General features: G+C 38.2%; 1 protein-coding gene across 1 annotated transcript in view; it reads left to right on the top strand.

The window, feature by feature from the left end:
- The window catches only part of CDCP1 (CUB domain containing protein 1), a 69,114-nt gene that overhangs the window by 10,525 nt on the left and 37,532 nt on the right, over positions 1-21,057 (top strand). Inside the window, exons 2-3 of the mRNA XM_012551316.3 lie at positions 18,181-18,387; positions 20,382-20,738. Coding sequence (XP_012406770.2) covers positions 18,181-18,387; positions 20,382-20,738 — 564 coding nt within the window. The remainder of the gene's footprint in view (positions 1-18,180; positions 18,388-20,381; positions 20,739-21,057) is intronic.

Genomic DNA, 21,057 nt, shown 5'->3' with positions numbered 1-21,057 from the left:
GGCTTTGGGGGGGAGGAGGGAGATGTGAGTGGAAAGGTTTGGGGAAGAAGGAATTGACAGCCAGAGAAATCTCTTTGCTCAGCCTGGGAAAAAGATGACTTTTAAGAACAATGTTTTCTGGCTATTTTTATCCTCTGTGGATTTTAAATGAAAATCTGGCCTGCTTAAGTGTCAGAGTTCCTGGTTCTGATATAAAACATAAGTTCTGTGATTTTCAGTGTTGGCCAAGAAATCACGTTTCAGCTTCAGGGAAGGAGGAATGCCATATGGGGGGCCCCTCCTCCCTGATTTAGTAATGATCATTTTTCTTGGGTTGGATTAATTTCCTTGGTTCATGGAGAATATCTACTGCCATTCTGCCTCTACTTCTCTGTGTGTGATTTTACCTGCCCATTTCAGAATCACCTATTAAGCTTGGCCTTGGGCTTGTAAGATCATTTTTGTCCATACCCATCCGCATTTGCTGGCAATTTCTGATTTTAGAGAGTTAGTTAGGGCTCTCAGAGATTGTCTTGCCCAGAATCATGCCACCTGTATGTGTCAGAAGCAGGGTTATATAAGTAGGTCTTCCTCATTCTCTGACTCTCTCTAATAATTAACTCACACTTGTATAGCACTTTAAGGCTTATAAAAACTTTCCTCCCTATAGAACTTTAAGATAAATAGTGTAAGGATTACTAGCCACACTTTGCCTAAGAGAGAGAAGTCCTAGGGTTAGAGCCCTGAGGTCCTTAACCTGAGATCTATTTATGGGGGGGAAATTACACACACAAACACATTTTTTAAAAGTTGATGGAAATGCTCAATTTCAGCTAAAGGCTAATGAATATAAAAATTGACCATTTCCATCAACTTTTAACAAATACTATTCTGCACAAAGGCCTGTAGGCTTCTCTGGGCTGCCAAAGGGGTCCATGACACAAATGAGACCCTGATCTAGAAGCATTCTAAGAAGTCACCTAGTTCTAGTGCATTTGCTTTCCTTTTCTGAGACAAGCCCAGGAAGGATTTGAATATGCTAAGGTAACATGGGTGTGTGGGGCAGGATTCCTTGGACTAAAGAGCCAGTACTGTTTCCACACTGACTTTTCAGAAGCTGACCCAATCCCAACCCAACTTCAGGTTGATTTATTTCTCTCAAGTGACTGTGGAACAGTGTGTTTTTTTGTTTTTGTTTTTTTGCTGAAGCAATTGGGGTTAAGTGACTTGCCCAGGGTCACACAGCTAGGAAGTGTTAAGTGTTTGAGGCTGGATTTGAACCCAGGTCCTCCTGATTTGAGAGCTGCTGCTCTAGCCATTGTACCACCCAGCTGCCCCAGAATAGTGTGTTTCTTGAACCCCAGAACCGCACACTCTTGCCTCTGCTTTCTCTCTCCCTTTCCCTCCTCCCTGTATATCAGGAAGGTTGGCCCAGTGCCTGACAATAGAGTGACTCCAGAAGGTGCTTTTAAAAGGGGAAGTTCCAAAAATCTCCCTGTCCCTGATTTAGCCTTGAATCTCTCTGGCTCCTTGCCCTGAGATCACTGCCGCAGTCCTATCTGAGGAGCTTGTAGATAATAGCAGTAATGACACCCTTGTTGATCTAACACCTTTCTTCTGAGCTGCCTGATGAGTATACAAACATCTCATTAATTCTCACCACAGCCCTGTGGGGGAGTTGGGAGACAGGTGTCATTATCCCAAATTTGCAGGCCCTGGGAGCTGGTTCCTCTGGCTGCCAGAGGTGAGATCTTCACCTGTAACTTGGAGAACAGAGCCACTGTTGCACTCCTGTCTTTCGCTGCCTTCAGAAGAGCAGGGTTGTCCAGGGTATCATTTACAGATGAGAAAATTAGGCTAAGAGAAAAGATACTTAAGATTTGAACCCGCATCCTCTGAAGGTAAATGAGTGGTCCTTTTCACTGAATTGTGCAGTCTCTCGCTGTTTATCAAATTTATCCAAATGAAAAGGAACAACCATCCGCAAAATGCAGTAAGGTCCAACTGTGTGCCAGGGAAGAGATGGCCTCCAATTCAGGAAGCCCACTTGGACACACACTAGCTGCATGGCCCTGGACCAAGCCCTCGCTTCTCAGTGCCCCACACAACTCTATAAGATTAAAAGGTACCAAGAAGGTGCTGATTTGAGTCCCAGATTAAATCTTACCTTCTCAAAAGAAGCCTTTCCTTAATGCAGGTGCCCAATTAGGTAAGATAAAATTTGTTAGAGATTAACGCAAAGTCTGACACTTGGATTAAAAAAATCAATTTTATACCAGTTCATAATGGAGGTGCTATAGTGCGATAGCAGTTTATCTGAAAAAAGATCTGGGGGGCTTATCAGACTCCACTCAGCAGCATATAGGAGTCAGCAGGGTGCTGTGTCCGCCAAGAAAGCTAATACCACTTGTGGCCATTAGCAAAGAGGAGATGAACTCCTGTTGGCTTTGGGAAGCAGCAGGGAATGCTCTTTCAGGTGGATCAGTTGAGTTCTTTCTTGTTCTGAGATTTGGTCCTGGGGTTGAATTAGAATTTGATATTCATTGAAAATTATCTTTATCAAATGTTGTCATCCTTGTTTCAGCGTTGATAGGAGAATTTGAAAATGGACATTTCCTTTGAATTTTAGCATAATAATTTTAGTAGACTAAAATTTAATTAATCCTATCTAATTGATAGGATTATCAATTATCAAATTCTGACACTTTTTCCAGAGCATATGGAAGTCTGAAAAGTACTTTACATAGTTTATCTTATTTAAGCCTCACAGACCTATGACGAGTGCTGTCACTGTTATTATACTCATTTTACAAATGAATAAACAAAGGCTATACAGCTGGCCTGAGGTCACAGGACCAATATCAGCGATAGGACTGGAATCTGTATCTTATCTGACTCTATGACCACCATCTACCTTTTTGCTTAGAGCACAGTATTTCTCTGTGCAAAGGTAGAAAAAATCATTCAAATACTATTTAGAATAGTTTTTATTGACAGTGAATGTCTCCCTTCCCTTCCTACCTCTCTCCCTAATGCATTTTCCCAGCCAGGAACCAAACTGAATGAATCAAACTTGGATTTATAGTAATATAATATTTCCTGGCCTGCCAGGAGACTTGGAAGGACAATGGAGATGAACTTGAAATAAGCCATTTTCAAGCAGAGACTGAAATAATAGGGAAGAACAGCTCACTCCATTCTTCACTTATTTTTAGTTAGCCAGCTCATAGTTTGTATTCAGTCAGATAAATAGGCAACATCTTAATAACTCGTCTGTCTCAACTAATCCCTAAAGAATGTACATCCTGTAGTCGAATCTGTCTTGTGGAAGTTCCTATCTTGTCAAACTCCAGTCCTTAGGCCAGATTCTGTCCTTATATTAGTTTTGTTGTAAAGTGAAAAAACACAGGGTACTTTGACAATGTCACTGACAGGTTGTCTAAAAATAATTTCAGCCATTTCTTCTGTCATCAAAGTAAGGATCTATTTTCTTCTCTGATTTTTCAGGGCCTGGAAACTTTTGTATTTTCCAGTCACTAACATGATTTGTACCTCTTCAAATTGATTTGGTAGAATTACAATTACAAATTACACTGAATTTTGGATTCATGATTATTTTTAACACATCTAATACAAATCATAAAATTCACTTTGCAGCTCAGAGCCTGAGAGTCCCCATCTATAATGAGTAGTGGGTATGAAACATCTTCTGCTGAATCTCTACTAGCTCTATATCCTATCCTATTCTACAATCAGTCAATCAACAAGAATTTAATTAAGTTCTGTTTATGACTATGAGAGGGGAGCGAAGGGAGCAAGAGAGGAATAAAGGAAGGGAGGGATAAAGGAAGAAAGGGGGAAAGGAGAAGTGAGAAAGAGGAAGGGGAGAAGGCAGACAAAGACAGACAGAGACAGGAGGGAGGAGGATACATACTATAGCCTAAAGTAAAGAACAATGAATTGAGAATCAGGACCAAGATTCTATTCCTGATTCTGCTTCTAATTCACTGTATGATCTTGCTTAATGATTATTTTACCTTTCTGGTTGGTGGTTTCCTCATCTGTAAAATGAGGGAATTAAACTAAATGCTCTCTCTAAAGTACTTCCCAGCTCTGACATTCTCTGATTCTATAAGCCTGAATAATAATCTGAAGTACCTTATGAATCACCCAAGACATATTTAATTATAGTTTTAGTGTTCAATGTATTTTATTGTATTCTGATTCTCTGGAAAATGCTAATGTAGGTTTAAGTCAATGGTTCCTAATGTTTTTGAGTGTGATGATCCCCTTTTAATACCCCCCAAATTCCATAGACTTCCAATGATAGTAATTAGTATGTGTTAGTAGCTAACATTAGTGTGAAATACATGATAGCTATGATTTTAAAAGATGAAGGATAAAACAAATCTTTCACCTCTTGGCTGAGAGATTATGGACTTGAGCTTTTTTTAAAAAAATTTCAATAGCTATATTTCAATATAATCAATTGCTTTTGTCATCCCATGTATTTTATTTTATGCATTTAGAAACATTCTTCGGAGAAGGGCTCTATAGGCTTCACTGGACGTTGCCAGAGGAGTCCATTTCACACATATAAAATGTTAACTGGGACTAGAGGTATAGCACCAAACATGGATCCTCCCACATGGGAGGATTTCAGAGACTTTCAAGTCTCTTTGGGCCATACTTTGAGAATATATATATATATATATATATATATATATATATAAAGAATATATAAGAAAAGTATTAGGGACAGCCAGCCCTGAAGTCAGGAGGACTGTGTGACCCTGGGCAAGTCACTTAACCCCAATTGCCTCAGCAAAAAAAGAAAAAGAAAAAAAAGTATTAAAAAACTGAACTGGTAAGAAAGGCCACATTATAAAGGACTTTAAAAGCTAAATGGGGCATTTTACATTTGATCCTGAAATTAAAAGAAAGCCACTTATTGAGTATAGATCAAATAATTTAGGGAGAGCATGTTGGTAAATGAGAATAGGATGAATTGGAGTGGGGACAGACTTGAGCCAGGAATACCAGTCAATTTGTTGTTTAGTCATAGCCGACTCTTCATGGCCCCATTTGGGGTTTTCTTAGAGCGATTTGCCATTTCCTATTCCAGCTCATTTTACAGATGAGGAAACTGAGGCACCCAGGATGAGGTGACTTGAGCAGGGTCACACAGTTGGACTAATTGGAACTCAGGAGCTGAGTCTCCAGACTCCAGACTTGGTGCTTAACTGCCCCTAGCCAACAAGAGGCTGGTGCAGCATTTTGGGTACAATGTGATGGGAGGCTGTACAGCAGGGGTGCCCTGTGAGTGCAGAGGAGACATAAATGGGAGATTTTGTGAAGGCCAGTGGACTCTGCGGGATCCATGTGAGGGAGGAGACAAGGCTGAGGGGATGTCTAATACAGGATTCTTGATAAAGATGGCCAGCAGTCTCTGGGAAAAAATAAGCTGTAGCCACGCTGATAATCTATAAATTAAACAAAGGCAGTCATGGCTACAAGGAAGGCCAGAGTTATCTTAGGGGAGGTAAAGGAAGGAGAAAGGTCATTTCATGGAACACCCAATCATCACACCTTGCGGTACTCATAATGAGCATAAGCCAAAAGGGAAAGGTGTGCTCGCCAAAAGTAACAACAGCAGCTTTCATAGAATGTTCCGATTTGCGAATATTCTCTTACTCAGTCCTCACAGTGACCCTGGGGAGGTAGGGGCTGTTACTCCCCTCATTTTTTTACGGGTGAGGAAAATGTCTTAGGCTAAGTGACTGATTGCCAGGATTGCACTAGTACTGAGTGTCTGTGTCTGAACTCGGGTTTTTCTAATTCCAGTACCAGTGGATCTCTGATCCATCAAAGGTGTTTGTCATTGTCGTGGAACATGCTCAGTGCCCAAAGCAACCAAGTGCAAGAGGGATTCTCTGAAGGGAGTGAGGTCCTCCAGATGATAACAAACTTCAGGTTCCAGTTCCCACTAAAAGGAAACCACAATGATTCAGAAGAGTTTAGTGTAATGATTTACACAAGAACAATTCATGCATGGAAGATTAGTAATTAGAAAAATCAGGAAATTTATCTTCGGTTAACACACAGAGAGACCATTAACTGGACCAGAATGCAACAGGAAGGAAAGTATAGACTGGATTTCTCTGCTTCCTCAAACCCTCCTCTTTTTTTTTTTTTTTTTTTTTTTTTTTTTTTTTGTTTTGGAAAAGAACCATTTTATTGGTTGCTTATAATTTTCAAAGTAAAAATAAATCATTTTAAACAAAAGTTACTGTTCAATTTCCCAAGTTTATAATCTGACACACTCTTTCCTTCCTCTCCCAAGATCTGGGCCCCAGTTCACTATCAATAATCAATATCTGTCCAAGGTATGTGTATTGATGGACTAGTTCCATCTAACTGCATGTTAGGGTCTAGAAGTCTTCACCTACTTGCATCTGTGTAAAAAAATAGGTTTCACACTTTGTGAGGGATTATGCATTTCCTTCATTTAAGATGTTCTGCAGCATTCTACAAACCCCAAACACTCCACAAAACATCTGTCTAGAGTCACGAGAGATGCCGTGGATGGAGTCAGACCAAGTTTAAATTCTGCTGTGTGATTCTGTTACTTAACCTCACTGTCTCAATCCATAAAATGGACATGATGAAAGTACCTATCTTTCAGAATCGTCATAAGGATCAAATGAGTTACTATATGTAAAGAAATGAATATACTTAAAATATGTATTAATATATATAAATATTTATTAACACGTGTGTAAATGCTGTTAATATTATTGTTATTATTAACACCTATAATTTTCTAGAAATGTTGGAAGGTTATAGTTCATGGGTGAGCCAAAATCTTGGATAGCCCATGAATAATATATGGAAAAATTTGTGGCAATCCTAAGTAACTTATGGTATATCACCAACAATAATTACAATAATTTGCACTCCAGACGTAGGGTAAGCAATGATACCATGAGATGTCTAACACAAAAAGGGTGGGTTGATCATGCAGCTAGGATGAAGTAGAAGAAGGGGTCTCTCCAAGTTCATGGGTGCCAGTAGGGCAATGTGGAAAGACCCAAAGGAAGACTTTCAGGCTGCTGGGTAGAGCTGGTATGGAAAAATTTAAGGGAGAAGATGGATAGGAGTCACATTGATTGAGGAGGCATTTTGGTCTTTGTCATTGGTGTGACTGTCCATATTAAGGAAATCTCAGATTTATTGAAGTGTTGTGGAATTAAACCATTCCCCAAACATTCTAAATAATGAATCATCTATCACAAAAAGGATTGGAGGAATATATTACATTTCTCCTGGGTTGGTTATTTTCCTTTAGTAATGAGCTATTTTGACTTAACTGTGACTTGCAAGATTAGTCCAGTCTTAGCTTAATAGCTTGGGACTAGTACAACTTGAAGATAATGGAAATCCACTCAGTTCTGTGCTATTACCTATACTATACCCATGGGAAAGAGAAGAGATATGGGAGTAGGGTCCTATTTGACATCCCTAGGAGTAGGCACAGGTTTATTTTTTTCTTCTGTAAAGTTTCTTCTTCATCCATCTTCATAATCCTCATTGACTTTCAAGTTCATGTTGATTTCACGCATCAAGGTTTCAGGAAATAAAATATGAATACGATATAAAATGGCCCTAAGGCACTTTATGGTGTAATCATGAATTATTTATAGTGGTCATAAACTGAATTATGTTTGTTGTTTAATTCAAATCAAAGTTCCCAACTTAATTTCCCTCAGTGTTCAATGCCAGGATGTTTTATAGGCTTCTCCCATTTTCTGTATTTATTTCTCCAGTCGCTTTCTGAACTAATGCAGCTCAGCTTAACCCTAAAATAAACTTAGCCTTAGTCTGGGGGTCACCCAGTTGGCTATTAATAAAAATAATAGTAATGACTCACATTTATATAGCACTTGGCAGTTCACAAAGACCCTTCTTCTTAATTTCTGTAAGGTGAACAATGCAAATTTTTATAATGGAGGAAATCAAGGTTTCCGGGTTGTGACTCACACAGTGTCGGCCTCAAACCCAGCATCTCTCTTGGTGTGGTGGTTTTCCCAGTATTCTACAACATTAAAGACAGATAATACAAAATCCCAAAAGTCCAGAGTCACCTGCCCCTATGTGGCCCGGTGGGAAGGAATTTCCTTAAGGTGAGTTCCTTAAGGCCTGTTTTTAAGGCCTGACAGAAGTGTCACCATGTTGGACCATTGATTGATTTGCTTCTGTTTGGGGAAGTTCCTATGGCTTCATTTCCCCTACATTCAGGCAAGGAATGAGAGGCTGTAGGGACACCATCAGCAGAGCAAACTCCAGCTAATCTAGGTAACTGATAAGAAGTGGAAAGGTGGGTCACAGTCCAGTCTACCTTGATTAACTGGCTCTAGGGCCCTTCCCATCAGTCCCTGTGAATCTGCCCAACAACAACAACCAGACCTGGGCTTTCTGTCAGGTTTCCCATCCCTTTGGACACCTGAGACTCCTCCTGTGATTGTAGGGCTAGGGATGCACATGCTCACATGGCTGCAAGTACTGAACTTCCTGGCCTGTGAGCCTCACACAGACTCCTTTACAGTTTAATATTTTCCTTGGAATTTTACAGACTTGTTAAGACACGAACCCTGGGGGAAATGTTTCTGGATGAATATTGCAATAAGCAAGTATTTCAACATTTAGTCTTTAGGGATTATTACAGGCCAATCTCAGGACTTTACTTAAGAACCCTTGTTTAGAAGACATGATTAAAAAGTCAGGAGAAAACTATTTCTACCAAATATGACTGGCTATAATATATTATTGAAAATATTTTTTTTAAAAAACTGAAACAACCTAAAGGTCCATTGTTTGGGGAAGGACTAAACTGGTGTGATGGATCAACTGGGAGAAGGAGGAGGGGAGCCTTCACCATCATGAAGATTAACAAATGAGAATAAAATGTTCTACAATGAGAACAAAAAGAAAAAAAGTCTACATAAAATAGTGCAAATTGAGAGGCAGATTGAGAAGTGAGAAACTGTAAATGTGATCATGTTATAATGGAAAGTCTCACTTCCTTGAGAAGTACATAAGCATTGTTTCTATCAATTCCAGTGAGTTAACACTTTGTAAGGATTCTAACAGGAAAGAGCAATGAATTTGGATTCAGATGGTTTGGTCAAATCCTCTGTTGTGCTTCAACTCCAAACCAAAACAGTTTTAATGTGAAATTCAGATGAATTTAAATGTTTCAAGCCCATCGATTCAGTGATTCAAATACTCTTGCTTCAAACCACAGCGACATTTATATTCATACAGCAAATACATTGGTTCATTTTTCTTTATAAAGATCTGATAAAAGCTAGAGAGCAGAGTCCACTACCCTGAAGAATTGTGGTCAGGGGTGTGCTGGTAAATGTTTAACAACTGGTTCTTTAATTCTTTTCTCCTTTTTCTCCCACCCAAAATACCTCATTAGTAGGATACACTCGTTTAATCTGAATTATTAGCATTTTCTCTATCACTTTCTTAATCTAGACAGTCAACAAAACAATAAATTATGTCCCTATTTGTTGCATTGGTTAATTTCTGAGATATAAATGCCCACACTGAAAATTTAACTATTGACTTCCATGAAACAATTCAAATCAACTCTAGCATACCCCTGCTTGTATTCTATCCTGAGGGATTTTTGCGATTAACATAAATTTATTGCTTATATTACTATTTAATTGCTTTTGCTGCATTGTCAAAAAAAAAGTATTAGACAGAATTATTAAGCAAAGTTATCTAGGTTTTGAAGGTCTTTGGGAGATATTTATCTTGTGAAGTAACTATTTTGAGCAAATGTGTCCTGTCCTGGTCCTTTTTCCTATGAAGAAGCAGCAGCAGCATATGTTCTGGTCATTTCTTCTATGAATAAGAAATGGTACCAGGAACTAAGTACTCCTTTTCCTCTTCTTCCTCTTCTTCCTCCCCCTCCCTGTAATTAAAATGGGGTTAACTATAAAACTTATGCCCCAAGGTGGTTGTGAGGATCCAATAAGAAAATGTTTGTAAAGTGAATTGCAGGCCTTAAAGTACTCTATAAATGCTAGTTTTTCATTTGTCTCCCCACTATCCTTTGGAACCCCTGAGGTTCCATTTCTCTATGCCCCACCCAGTGAGGTGGGAAGGACATGGAGAAGGGATTCTAAAAGGCACAGGTAAGGAGGGGATGTCTTCTTGTTCTCGACGGATGGAGTGCCAAATTTGCAGAGCAGCTAGAAGGCCATTTGGGCCAAACTCTGCTAAAGAGGATGACCATTAACCTGAAAAGATGAGGGGAACAAGAAAGTGAAGGGCTTTAAATGCCAGACTAAGGAATTTGTGGGTGATCCCAGGGACATCAGAGAGAATTTCACAGGATTCTCCTGGCAGCACCAGGGGGAAAGTAACTTTCCTAGTTTTCACCTGATCGATTTAGCCCGCTCAAAGTGTCCTCAGTTTCTGTTCTGTGTGGTTTGGGATGGCAAGGAACACTGGCCAGGATCTTTGTATAATATCCGGTGTGTCATGTGGAGCAGTGAGTAAAAAGGATTGGAAATTCCCACCCCAGAAATCACATACAAGGAGTCCTAAAAAGGAAAAATGAGAGTGAGGGCGTGTGGGGAGGGTGAGGTAAAACTATGATTCATTATAAACCATCCCGGCTTTGTCAGCCATCTAGAATGTGCTCTAGGACCCTCAAGCCTTCGAACCATCAGGAGGATGGATGGAAGTCGGGTTGTGAATGCCAGTAGACAGCAGAATGATTGAATTGATTGTTTTTGAAACCCTAGGCATATAAGATACCATGAAGGGTGATACTAGATCTCATGAAACCTAATAACATTAAAATTATAGGCTGTTGGCAAGAGATAAAAATAATATAATCTGGAGTTACTGGGAGACATACTCATCCATCATCCTCAAATATTACAATATTTATATAATATTGTAAACATGCAAGAATGCCACTTGTAATTGAGCTGCTGGCAGAAGCATTTTCCTCTGTATTGGGCTTTCCAGTTTGAGGGATAAAGGGAAACAATGATTAATATGGATAAAAAAAAAGTTTATAAAAGGAAAGGATAGCTTCTAAACTATAAATTTAGGATAATGTTATTTACAAGTCATTTTCTTAACATGGAAAAGTTATTTCTCTATTCTACTTGATTGCATTACTCTCTTATCTTAAGAGTAGGGATATTGGAGTGGGGGGTAGAGGGGGAGGTCCTTGGAGAATTAAAAAGACATAGAGAAAGGCCAGATAATTTTTGTAGGTAATTCCCGGATTGAGAGGGGGAAGTATTGTAGTCTCCTACTTCTTAAGGCTTGGCTGGAACTCTGTATTGACTTTAGAAAGTCAATACCACCTGAATCAGGCTCCCAGTCCAATCATTAAGCAGGAAATATAATGAGGAAAGAGTTATCAGGCAGACTGGTTTGGACCTCAGGATGCCAGGTAGGGCAAGGGCGAAAAGTCTTCCCCATCTCCAGGAGAAGTTAGACAAAGAAGACGGCTTTGAAAGCTATAGGTTGATATAAATATAGACATGGATGTATAATACTTAAAATTTACTTTACATAATAACATGTGATATAAATAATATAGTTATTATATGATTATAACAATATAATAATCTGATATAAATATGATAACTATATTATTATAATCATAACATTATATGATATAATAATAGATAATGTGATATAAATAATGTAATATAAAATTGTTACTTAAAAGCAAGCTGTAGCTGAGAGCTTCACATATAACCTACTTTTTGTATTCTGTTATGTATATTCAAATGTCCATTTGGTGTTTAAATTCAAAATAAAAATTAATCTTTTAAAAAGAAGCCAATATACTAGAATCAGAAACTGGGATTAAAAGTTTATATAATTAAATTCTCTAGAGTATGAACCTAGAAATCCATGAACTTGTTTTTTTTAAGTATTTGAAATAAAAATATGGAGAGGATTCTAGAAAGAAAATTGTCAGCTCTCCAAATTTCTTCTTTTAAAAAAATGGAACACTGCCTCAGAGAAGCAGAAATAAACAGCAGGTAAAGCCATCCTCCTCCTAAGACAATTTGAGATCCCAGGAGAGACCAAACCTCCCGGGGTGGAGTTGTAGACACCTCAGTAGACACAACAGAATCAACTAACAAGCAGCCCTGGGGGCAGCTGTATTGAGAGGCAGTTTATGCCTTAGACACTTTAACTTTGCAGCTAAGTATGGGGATCTGATAGCTACATTCTCAAAGGACCATGACATGGTATCATGACCTTGAAGTGAATTGGATTTAAGTGAGGATGCACTTGCAAGATCATCTACCTTACTTTCAGGACAGACCTTAGAAAATAAAAGTAAAAAGGACCTGACACTTGTCCCATCATTCCCCATATTTCAGAACTGCAACTTAGTTATTCTAATAGCTGCTGAAAACAAAATTAAACAAGAAATAAATAAAAATGAGTAAGTGAAGGAAAAAGAATCCTGAGTTCATATTTAAAAGACAATGAAGCTTTAAAAAAAAAAAAGCTACTCCTTTTTCAAGGAGAAATATCAAATGGTCCTGAGCACAGAAAGAATTCTTGGAAGAATTATTTTTAAAAAAAAACCTTAAAAATCAAATAAAAGAGATCAAGCAATTTGTTTTTCATTGCAATCTAAGAAAATTATGAAAAGAGAGCCAACCAACTGGAAATAATCAAAAACCTAAAGAAAAAAAATAATTCCTTGAAAACTAGTAAGGGAAGAGCTGATGCTGTTCTAAGACACCAAGAAATCATAAAACAAAACCAAAAGAATGAAAAAATAGATGAAAAAGTGGAACATCTCATTAGAAGAATAACCAATCTGGAGAACGAACAGATTGAGGAGTAAAAGTAAACAATATGCAGCAGAGAACAAAAGAAAAACAACAAGGAAGCAAAGAAAAGCTAGTCAGTTTTGAAAACAGTGTGTAGTATTATATAGGTTTTCTTGAAATAGAAATTTATTACTTTATATTAAATCCTCTCTTATGGTCTGCTATATACATGGCAATTTTTTTCCTTTTTTTTACTTTGTATTTAAATTTAAAATAAAAAAAACTCTTAAAAAAGAATTAGAAGTATGCATAGAATAATTTTGCATATGTGTATTTGGTACTAGTCATTGTTTTTAGAAGGTAAAAGAAGTGGTGAAAATGATGAGTATTCAATAAATTTTTCCCATAAAGTATACAGTTCCAGCATAGCCTAAACATCCTTCCCCACCCAGTTCCCCAAAAGGACAAATGGGGCCTTCCAGATGGTGGAGAAAAAAAGCCAGGCTCCTCTCTTCTTGATCCAACTCACTTTCTGAGAGGAGCTGCAGTCTTTCTACTCTCCCCCACTCACACAGTCCAAGCTTCCTTGGGGAAGACTGGGACTGAATGAGGAGGTGGAAGCCATGGTCCTTCACCCTCCGCCAGCCAGGACTTAGGGCTTCCAAGAGTCCTGTTCTCTGCCACTGCTGCTGTTCTAGTCCCTCCTGCTCAGCACACCTGTTGCTCCATGCTCCTTCCAATTCTGTTGTTCTGGGAGCCAGGAGACTAGCCCCTGCAGCCCATCATACTGCAGGACCTACCTGCCACCGTGGCTCACATCCTCAGCATCCTGCTCACTGAGTATTCCCTGGGAAGGAGCTGCCCACAGCCAAGGACTGAGCAGAATACCAGGCCAACCAACCAAAACAGTAAACTAAAGGCAATGCCCACAGTCCAAAGTGTATTTTTCTCATTGAAATGCATTGAATACCAAATTTAACAAAACTGGATGCCAGTGTACCACTGTATCTACACTGTATCTATAATGTATCGCTGTATACCATTATATCTAATGATGGCCATCTAGGGTGGGGAGGAGAGGAAAGAAAAAAAAGTAATGTATATAATAATTTTGTTATATGTTTGAAAGAAATAGCAAGTTGTGTATGGTACATTTTCATTTTCATATGCAATCATCTTTGTTGTTGTACTAATATAGAAATACTTGTTTTACTCCGTAAGTTAAAAATAAAAATTTAAAAATTCAGATAATTGCATTCGTTTGCAATCCTATACGTTTTACTTGATGCATTTAAAAGCATTATTCTGAGAAGGCATCCATAGGCTTCTCTAGATGGTCCCCAAGGAGACCTATGACACATATAAAGATTTTTAAAAGCTCATAGTCTAGAACCTTAAGAAAGGTGATTTGTGGCGTCAGGTGCTCCAAAAGCTGATGGTACAGGAGTGACTTTTGTTGCTGAAGGCTATATTGACTGAAAATTTATGGACCAGTGTTAGAAATATACAAGTGGAGACGCTTTTTTATGATTATTTACTGGGGATCATCTCTGCTTCTTTATAGGGCACTGTATTGTAGGTGTAGAATACTGCATGTAATATCAGACTGTCTCAATGTGTTGACTGGGCTTGCTGTACTTTTTTGATCCATTATTATAAAGGATGATTTAGGGGGTATAGAGTAAGGAATGTTAGTAACATAAAAACAAAAGATTAAAATTTTAAAATTAATCTCCAAACAACCTAAAAGGAAACAGAGTTATGTAAACAATTTTTCTATTTTTTTCCTTTTAAGTTATTTCATCAAACCTTCTGAATGCTTAGATTTTACTCATGGTATCAAAACTGCAAATTTTCCAAGATGGTTGAATTTTGCAGAGTTTGTACTTAACTGACATGATTTTCAAAAACCGAGCGTCTCCTTCTTTTGGAATAAAGCCTTCCTTTGCTCAGGAATTTTAACCTTTCCCTGATTATGCTGCTTGGGTGTTCTCACCAAGTTCACCATCCATTTGGTGAGCCACTAGAAGTAAGGGACCTATGCCCTGAGTTAAGGGAAAGGATTGTTTTATTTTTGCTCTTCTCCTATTTTTCATGGTTCCTGAATGCTAAGGAGCAATGGCCATGGCAAGCAGGCTAAGAAAATGTAGTTGGATGAGTATCTTTGGCTGTATGAAAGGTGAAAATGTTGTAGGTTATGACCAAATTTTTCTACATTTCCATCAGGCCAAATGAAAAAAGCAGAATGTTATTACTGTTCATTAAGTTTGAGTCGGCTATCACCTGGCCGGCTTTGGATGTCATAAAATCCTGGAATGGCTTTCTGAGAGAGACTAATGTGTTTTCCTGTCACCATAGGTTCTCTTTCACAACAGAACAGAGTTTTATGGGTCTACCACAGTTCAGACTTCACCATGGGAGTCTGCCTGGTTTTAAAAAAATCGAACAATGCTCAACTTGAAAGCAAGACCCAGAAGCCACCTATGGGTGGCTTTCTGGGAAAAGCATAAATATTGCCTACCCTGCCTAGCTAGGACAAGTTATCCCCAAGTAGGTTAATTGATAGACCAGAAAATTCTACAATATTTAAATTCCTTTGTAGAAATGAAGCCCTAAGCTCATCTTTCAATAGCTCGGGGGTTAATCACAGCTATAAAGGTTATCTAAAATAGGAATTATTAATTTGGACTCATGGATCTCCAAGGATTTCATGGTTAGGTTTCAGGGGTTCTAGAAACTTGGAAGAGGGGGCAAAAATCACACTTTCATTTTCACTAACCTTGAGTTTCCTTAATAATCTTGTTGTATAATTCTTAAGGATTTTCTTTTTATTTTAAAAGCATTATTCTTAGAAGTCCATAGGTTTGTTTCATTAGATTACCAAAGGGGTATATGAATCAAATCAACATGCATTAATAACTAGCATTTAAAATTAAATAAAAATTTAACCCCCCCCTCAAAAAAATAAAATTTAAAAATAATCAGCATTTATATAGCACTTGGGGGCAGCTAGGTGGTGTGTCTAGCACTGGGCCTGTGGTCTGTAAGATCTGAATTCAAATCAAGTTCAAACTTTACTAGCTGGATGACCCTGGGCATATCACATAGCCCTGTTTTCCTCAGTTTTCTCATAAGCTAGAAAAAGAAATGGCAAATCTGTCTTTGCTAAGAAAACCCTAAATGGGGACACAGAGTCAGAAGTGACTAAAATGACTGAACAAAAATAACATCAAATAGGGAATAAATTTGACCTCAGCTCCAAAGAGCATTATTGAATGCCAGACAGCTCCTTCAGTTGTCCCTTGCCACTGTCGTAACTGGTTGAATTTTGTTTTAGTTCTTGTTTGTGACTTAACCCTAATCCAAAGCATTGGGGGTTGCTTTCCTATAAACTTTTAGTGTTTAATAATTATTCATAATAATACTCTCAATAGATGCCACACCAGAAGGTTTGTATAGATTATTTTGTTTGAGCCTTCTAATGACTCTGTGAGTTAGCGAGGTACATTGTAACCATGGGGGTCCATTTTACAGATTTTATATAGTCACTGTAGAGTCAGAAGCACTGTGCTGACAAAGAAGAAATTTGAGTTTGACATCAGGAAAAGCTTCCTGATGATTAGAACTGTCCAAAAATTTATGGGTTCTTTTCCAACTCTCCATTTGTGTGATTCTGGGTTTGAATGGGTCTGTTCAGTTCTTGACTGTTGGGTTGAATGTCTGTGTAGCTTTTCAGAGATATCTATTTATCAAGAGGCAATCTGGTCTAGTGGCCTTAAAAGCAAGAAAATTATATGGATTGTGTGATTATGGGCAAGTTACATCAGTGACACTCAATGCCCCAGACAACTCTATGGGATAACATGAGGCAAATAGGGCCTCAGATACTTATTAACTGTCTCTTATTTTCTTCCACTATAAAATGGTGATAATAACAGTACCTGTCCCCCCCAGGGTTATTATAAGGATCAAATAAGATAATATTTGTAGAGCACTTAACACAGTATCTTGCACATGATAGGTGCTTAAATGTGTTGTTTTCTTACTTCCATTCTTTCCTTTTTTCCTTCCTTCTCTCTTTCCTTTTCTCCCTTTCTTCTTTCCTTCTATACCAAGAAAATCACATGTACAGACTAAAACAAACAAGCAAAAAAATATATATATATGTAATAACACACACATATAAACTATCTACCATTTATCTCACGAGGTTTTTGCAAGGATATAACAAAATCATAGATATAAAAACTTTGTAAGATGATGAATAAATATAAGAATTATCATATGTGTATACCTATGTATGCAGGCAAAGGAGAGTCAGCAATTAAAGTTAGTTTTGGGTTCTTGTTTGTTTTTTTTTCAGGAGTAGGATTGGTTTATGATTTTGTTGGTGAAGGGAACTCCTCCAGTACCTGCACAGAGCAGCACCTGCTTTGTTAGTTATGGCTTAGAGAATGGCCTTGGACACTGAGAGATTAAATTCCTCACTCAGGGTAACTGGCAAAATGTGATCCCAGGTCTTTTTTGACTTTCCAACACCAGTTCTCTATCCTTAATGCTTCTCAGGGTTAATTTAATTATAATAAATAATAAAAATTCATTTTACACAGTGTTTTAAAGTTTATAGAGCATTTTGTTCATGGCAAGCCATGAGCTGGTAGTCTTAAGTATTATTGTTCCTTCTTCACAGATGATGAAACTAAGGCTCAGCAAGAAGCTATGATCTGAAGCAGGATATGAATCCAGGTGTCTGGATTCTAAGGACAGTACTCTTTCCACTTTTCTACACTGCCTTTAATTTAACTATATCAGTAAAATAGTGTATTTCAGGAATGTGAATATCAATGGTGCTACCAGCTTGATTCTGAAAAAAGTTGAGAGCTATATATTTAAAACCAGTAATGAGGGTATGTTGCAGTGTGGTTTTTTTTTTAGGCAAAAATTGCCCCTGAAAATGAAAATTCTTTTTTATTTTCTGGAATTCTGATGGCAAAGAAACTGCTATCTCATCAGAAGCTTAATGGTTCAAAATTGGGGAACTGATGGAGAAATATTACACAAGACATCCAGTTTTCAGTGGTTTTACTTGGGAGCACTCTTAGTTTTCGGAGTTTTGGGTTTTTAAGTTAAAAGAAGACAGTTCCTAAAAAGTCAAGTAGTTTAATAACTAATTGAAAGTTCTTCCTCATTCATATGGTCATCACTGGTTATTTAGTCCGTACCTTAGCTCAGATCAGGAGAAAAGGAACTCATGATAAAAGGTTGGAGCCTTTTCATGTGATGTGAGATGGGACATAATTGGTTTTCATCTATTAAATTACTTAATTTGTTGAGATTTTTTTCTTTTCTTATTTTTCAGAAGTTGAAATTTCTCTCCCACCTGGAGACAACATCACTGTTTTTGTAAAGCGTGGGACTTTAACTTGGCCAACAAACCTCTGCAACATTATTTTCCAGAGAAGACGCCTTCCCTCGTTGATCATCAAACGTGGTGAAAAAGCTGTCTTTACATTTGAGTGCTCTGATCCAGAGAAGCATTATGTCCTGGAAGTCCAGAAGAATATAGGTAAAAACAAAAATACAATTCTAATGTATTTTAAAGTTTCTAAATGTCTCTGCTGACTTTCTCTTTCATCCTGTGGTCCTAAATCAGAATTGTTAATAACTTAGTGTCCATAAACCAAAGTCTGTGGATAGATTTCAGGGGTCTAGAAAAAAATATATGTAGCTTCATCTTTACTAACTTTTGGTTTCCTTTATAATCCTGTGAATTTTACTTTATATCTTTAACAATCAGAAAAGAGGTCCTCACTCTTCAGCAGACTTCTGCAAAGATTCACAACACAAAAATAGGTTAAGAAACCTAGTCTAAACCTTAGGTCATAAAGCATTCCCATGGACCTTCCTGAGGATGGTCAATAGAGGTCTTGGTGACATGTCATCTGAATCATATGACGAGACCATGCTACCCATATGGTTTATGTGAGGAATTCAAGGTAGGAAGGAGAAAAGAATCAGCAGAATCACAGAAAAACTTAAAACCTTCCTCCCTCCTAACTTCTCTATTACTGTCAAGGATAACACCATCCTCCCTGTCTCCCAGGCTTACAGCCTACAAGTCCCCCTGGATTCCTCCCTCTCTCACCTGCAATCTCCAACCTGTTGTCAAGGTCTGTTGATCTCACCTTTGAAGCATCTCTCCAATACACCAACTTCACTCCCCTGAAATTACCACCATTTAGGTGTGGTCCCTCTTCACCTCATGCATGGATTATTGCCATAACGGTGGGGAGCCTGCCAGACCTAAGTCTCTCCCCACTCCAATCTATCAGCCATTCAGCTACTAAAGTTAATTTCCTAAAGCACAAGTCCAACTATCATTCTTTCACTCAGTAAACTCCACTCGCTCCCATTGCCTCTGGGATCAAATACAGAATTCTCTGCTTGGTGTTCAAAGTCCTCCCTAACCTAGCTCCCTCCTACATTTCCAGTCTTCTTATACTTCTTATACTTTACTCCCCAACCCATAGTCTTCAAACCAATGACCCTGGCTTCCTTGAACAAAACCTCCAACTCTGAGCTCCAGGAATTTTCTCTGACTGTCCCCCATATCTGGAATGCTTTCTTCCTTTTCTCTGCTTTCCCTGACTTTGTCCCATCTAAAATTTCATCTACTACAGGGAGCTTTTCCTATTAATTCTAGTGCATTCCCTCTCTTAATTATTTTCTACTTATCTTATATATAGTGCCTTCATGATAAGGTCAGAAACTTTGTATCCCAACCACATGATATATTGGCTTCCCAAAAAATATCTATTAGTTTATTGAGCTAAATGTTAAAATCACCAGATGAGACTCAGAAGATAGCATCTTTGAATGATAACATGAATGTTATTTCAACCATGTTAGCCATTTATAAGCCTATTTCTTGGATAGCAGATACTTTGGTCCTTCTTTTAAAAGGCTCAAGGTAGAAAGCACAATAAAGCATGTCATTTATTGTTAACTTCGAGAACATTTAATTACAATGGTACTAAAATAGCAGGACTACGTATGTAGAGCATCAAGACAGCTGGCTCCTTTTTTCATACATAATGGAGACCCCACAGGCAGCCACATGACTTTTAGGAATTCTTTGTTCATCACAAATGGGGACTGTATTTTAAGTTACAAAATTCAGCTCTCAGTATGGAGTGACTACCATAGGGAAGCAAGCATGGGGTAATGGATTTGAAGTCAGAGACTCAGATTAGAATCCCAGTTCTGCCATCTATTACTTAGAAGTAATTGACCCATATTGTTGACCCCTGTGTGGAAGGGATGAAAGCAATTTCAGGCAAATAAGTGAATCTCTCTGGGTCTCAGTTCTTCATCTGTGAAATGAAGGGATTGGGCTGGGTGACCACTAAGAACCCCTTCTAGCTCTAAATCAAGGATACTATGATATTCCAAGAATATGTCTGCCTCCTGGAAGATGAAGGCACAGTAACCAAACTCTGTGTTGGGGAAGGGAGGAGAGAAGCAGAAAGATCATCTACATGTTTACCTTTTCTTCTGTAGACTGCATGTCCGGTCCATGTCCTTTTGGAGAAGTTCAGCTCCTGCCTTCCAGATTACCTGCCTTAAACAGGACATTCATCTGGAACGTGAAAGCCAGCCCCAAAGTTGGCCTCGAGCTGCAGTTCTCCAGCCCTCGGCTGCAACAGATTCGTCCGGGAGAGACTTGCCCAGACCTAGTTACCTATAGCATCAGTAGCTCTGTTGAGAAGACGGCGGTCAACATCGGAACCTTTTGTAGCAATGGTACAGTCTCACGAATCAAGATGCAAGGAGGGGTCAAGTTGGCCTTATACTTACCATGGAATGAAAACAGAAACTTTTCCGGCTTTAATATCACAAATCGATCTTCTATAAGACGTAAGTGGGTATTAAATTGGTGTTCTCCTATCATAGAGATTTTTGATTAGGATATTTTAATATTTCTTATTATAAAAAAATGCCGTGTCAATGCCATTTTTCTTAAGTATCAAACATCTTCATATGTTTGCTTTAATGAAACAAATGTCTGCAACCTCATACATTTTAAGGTTTTGTTTTTCAGTTGTGTCCAACTTTCTATGATGCCCTTTAGGGTTGTTTGGGCAGAGATATTGGGGTGGTTTGCCATTTCATTCCCCAGCTCATTTTACAGAGGAGAAAGCTGAGGCAAACAGGGTGAAGTGACTCACTCAGAGCC

Source organism: Sarcophilus harrisii, chromosome 5 (genome assembly GCF_902635505.1).
Source record: "Sarcophilus harrisii chromosome 5, mSarHar1.11, whole genome shotgun sequence".
NCBI classification, from domain to species: domain Eukaryota; kingdom Metazoa; phylum Chordata; class Mammalia; order Dasyuromorphia; family Dasyuridae; genus Sarcophilus; species Sarcophilus harrisii.
This window is presented reverse-complemented; position numbering and strand designations above follow the sequence as displayed.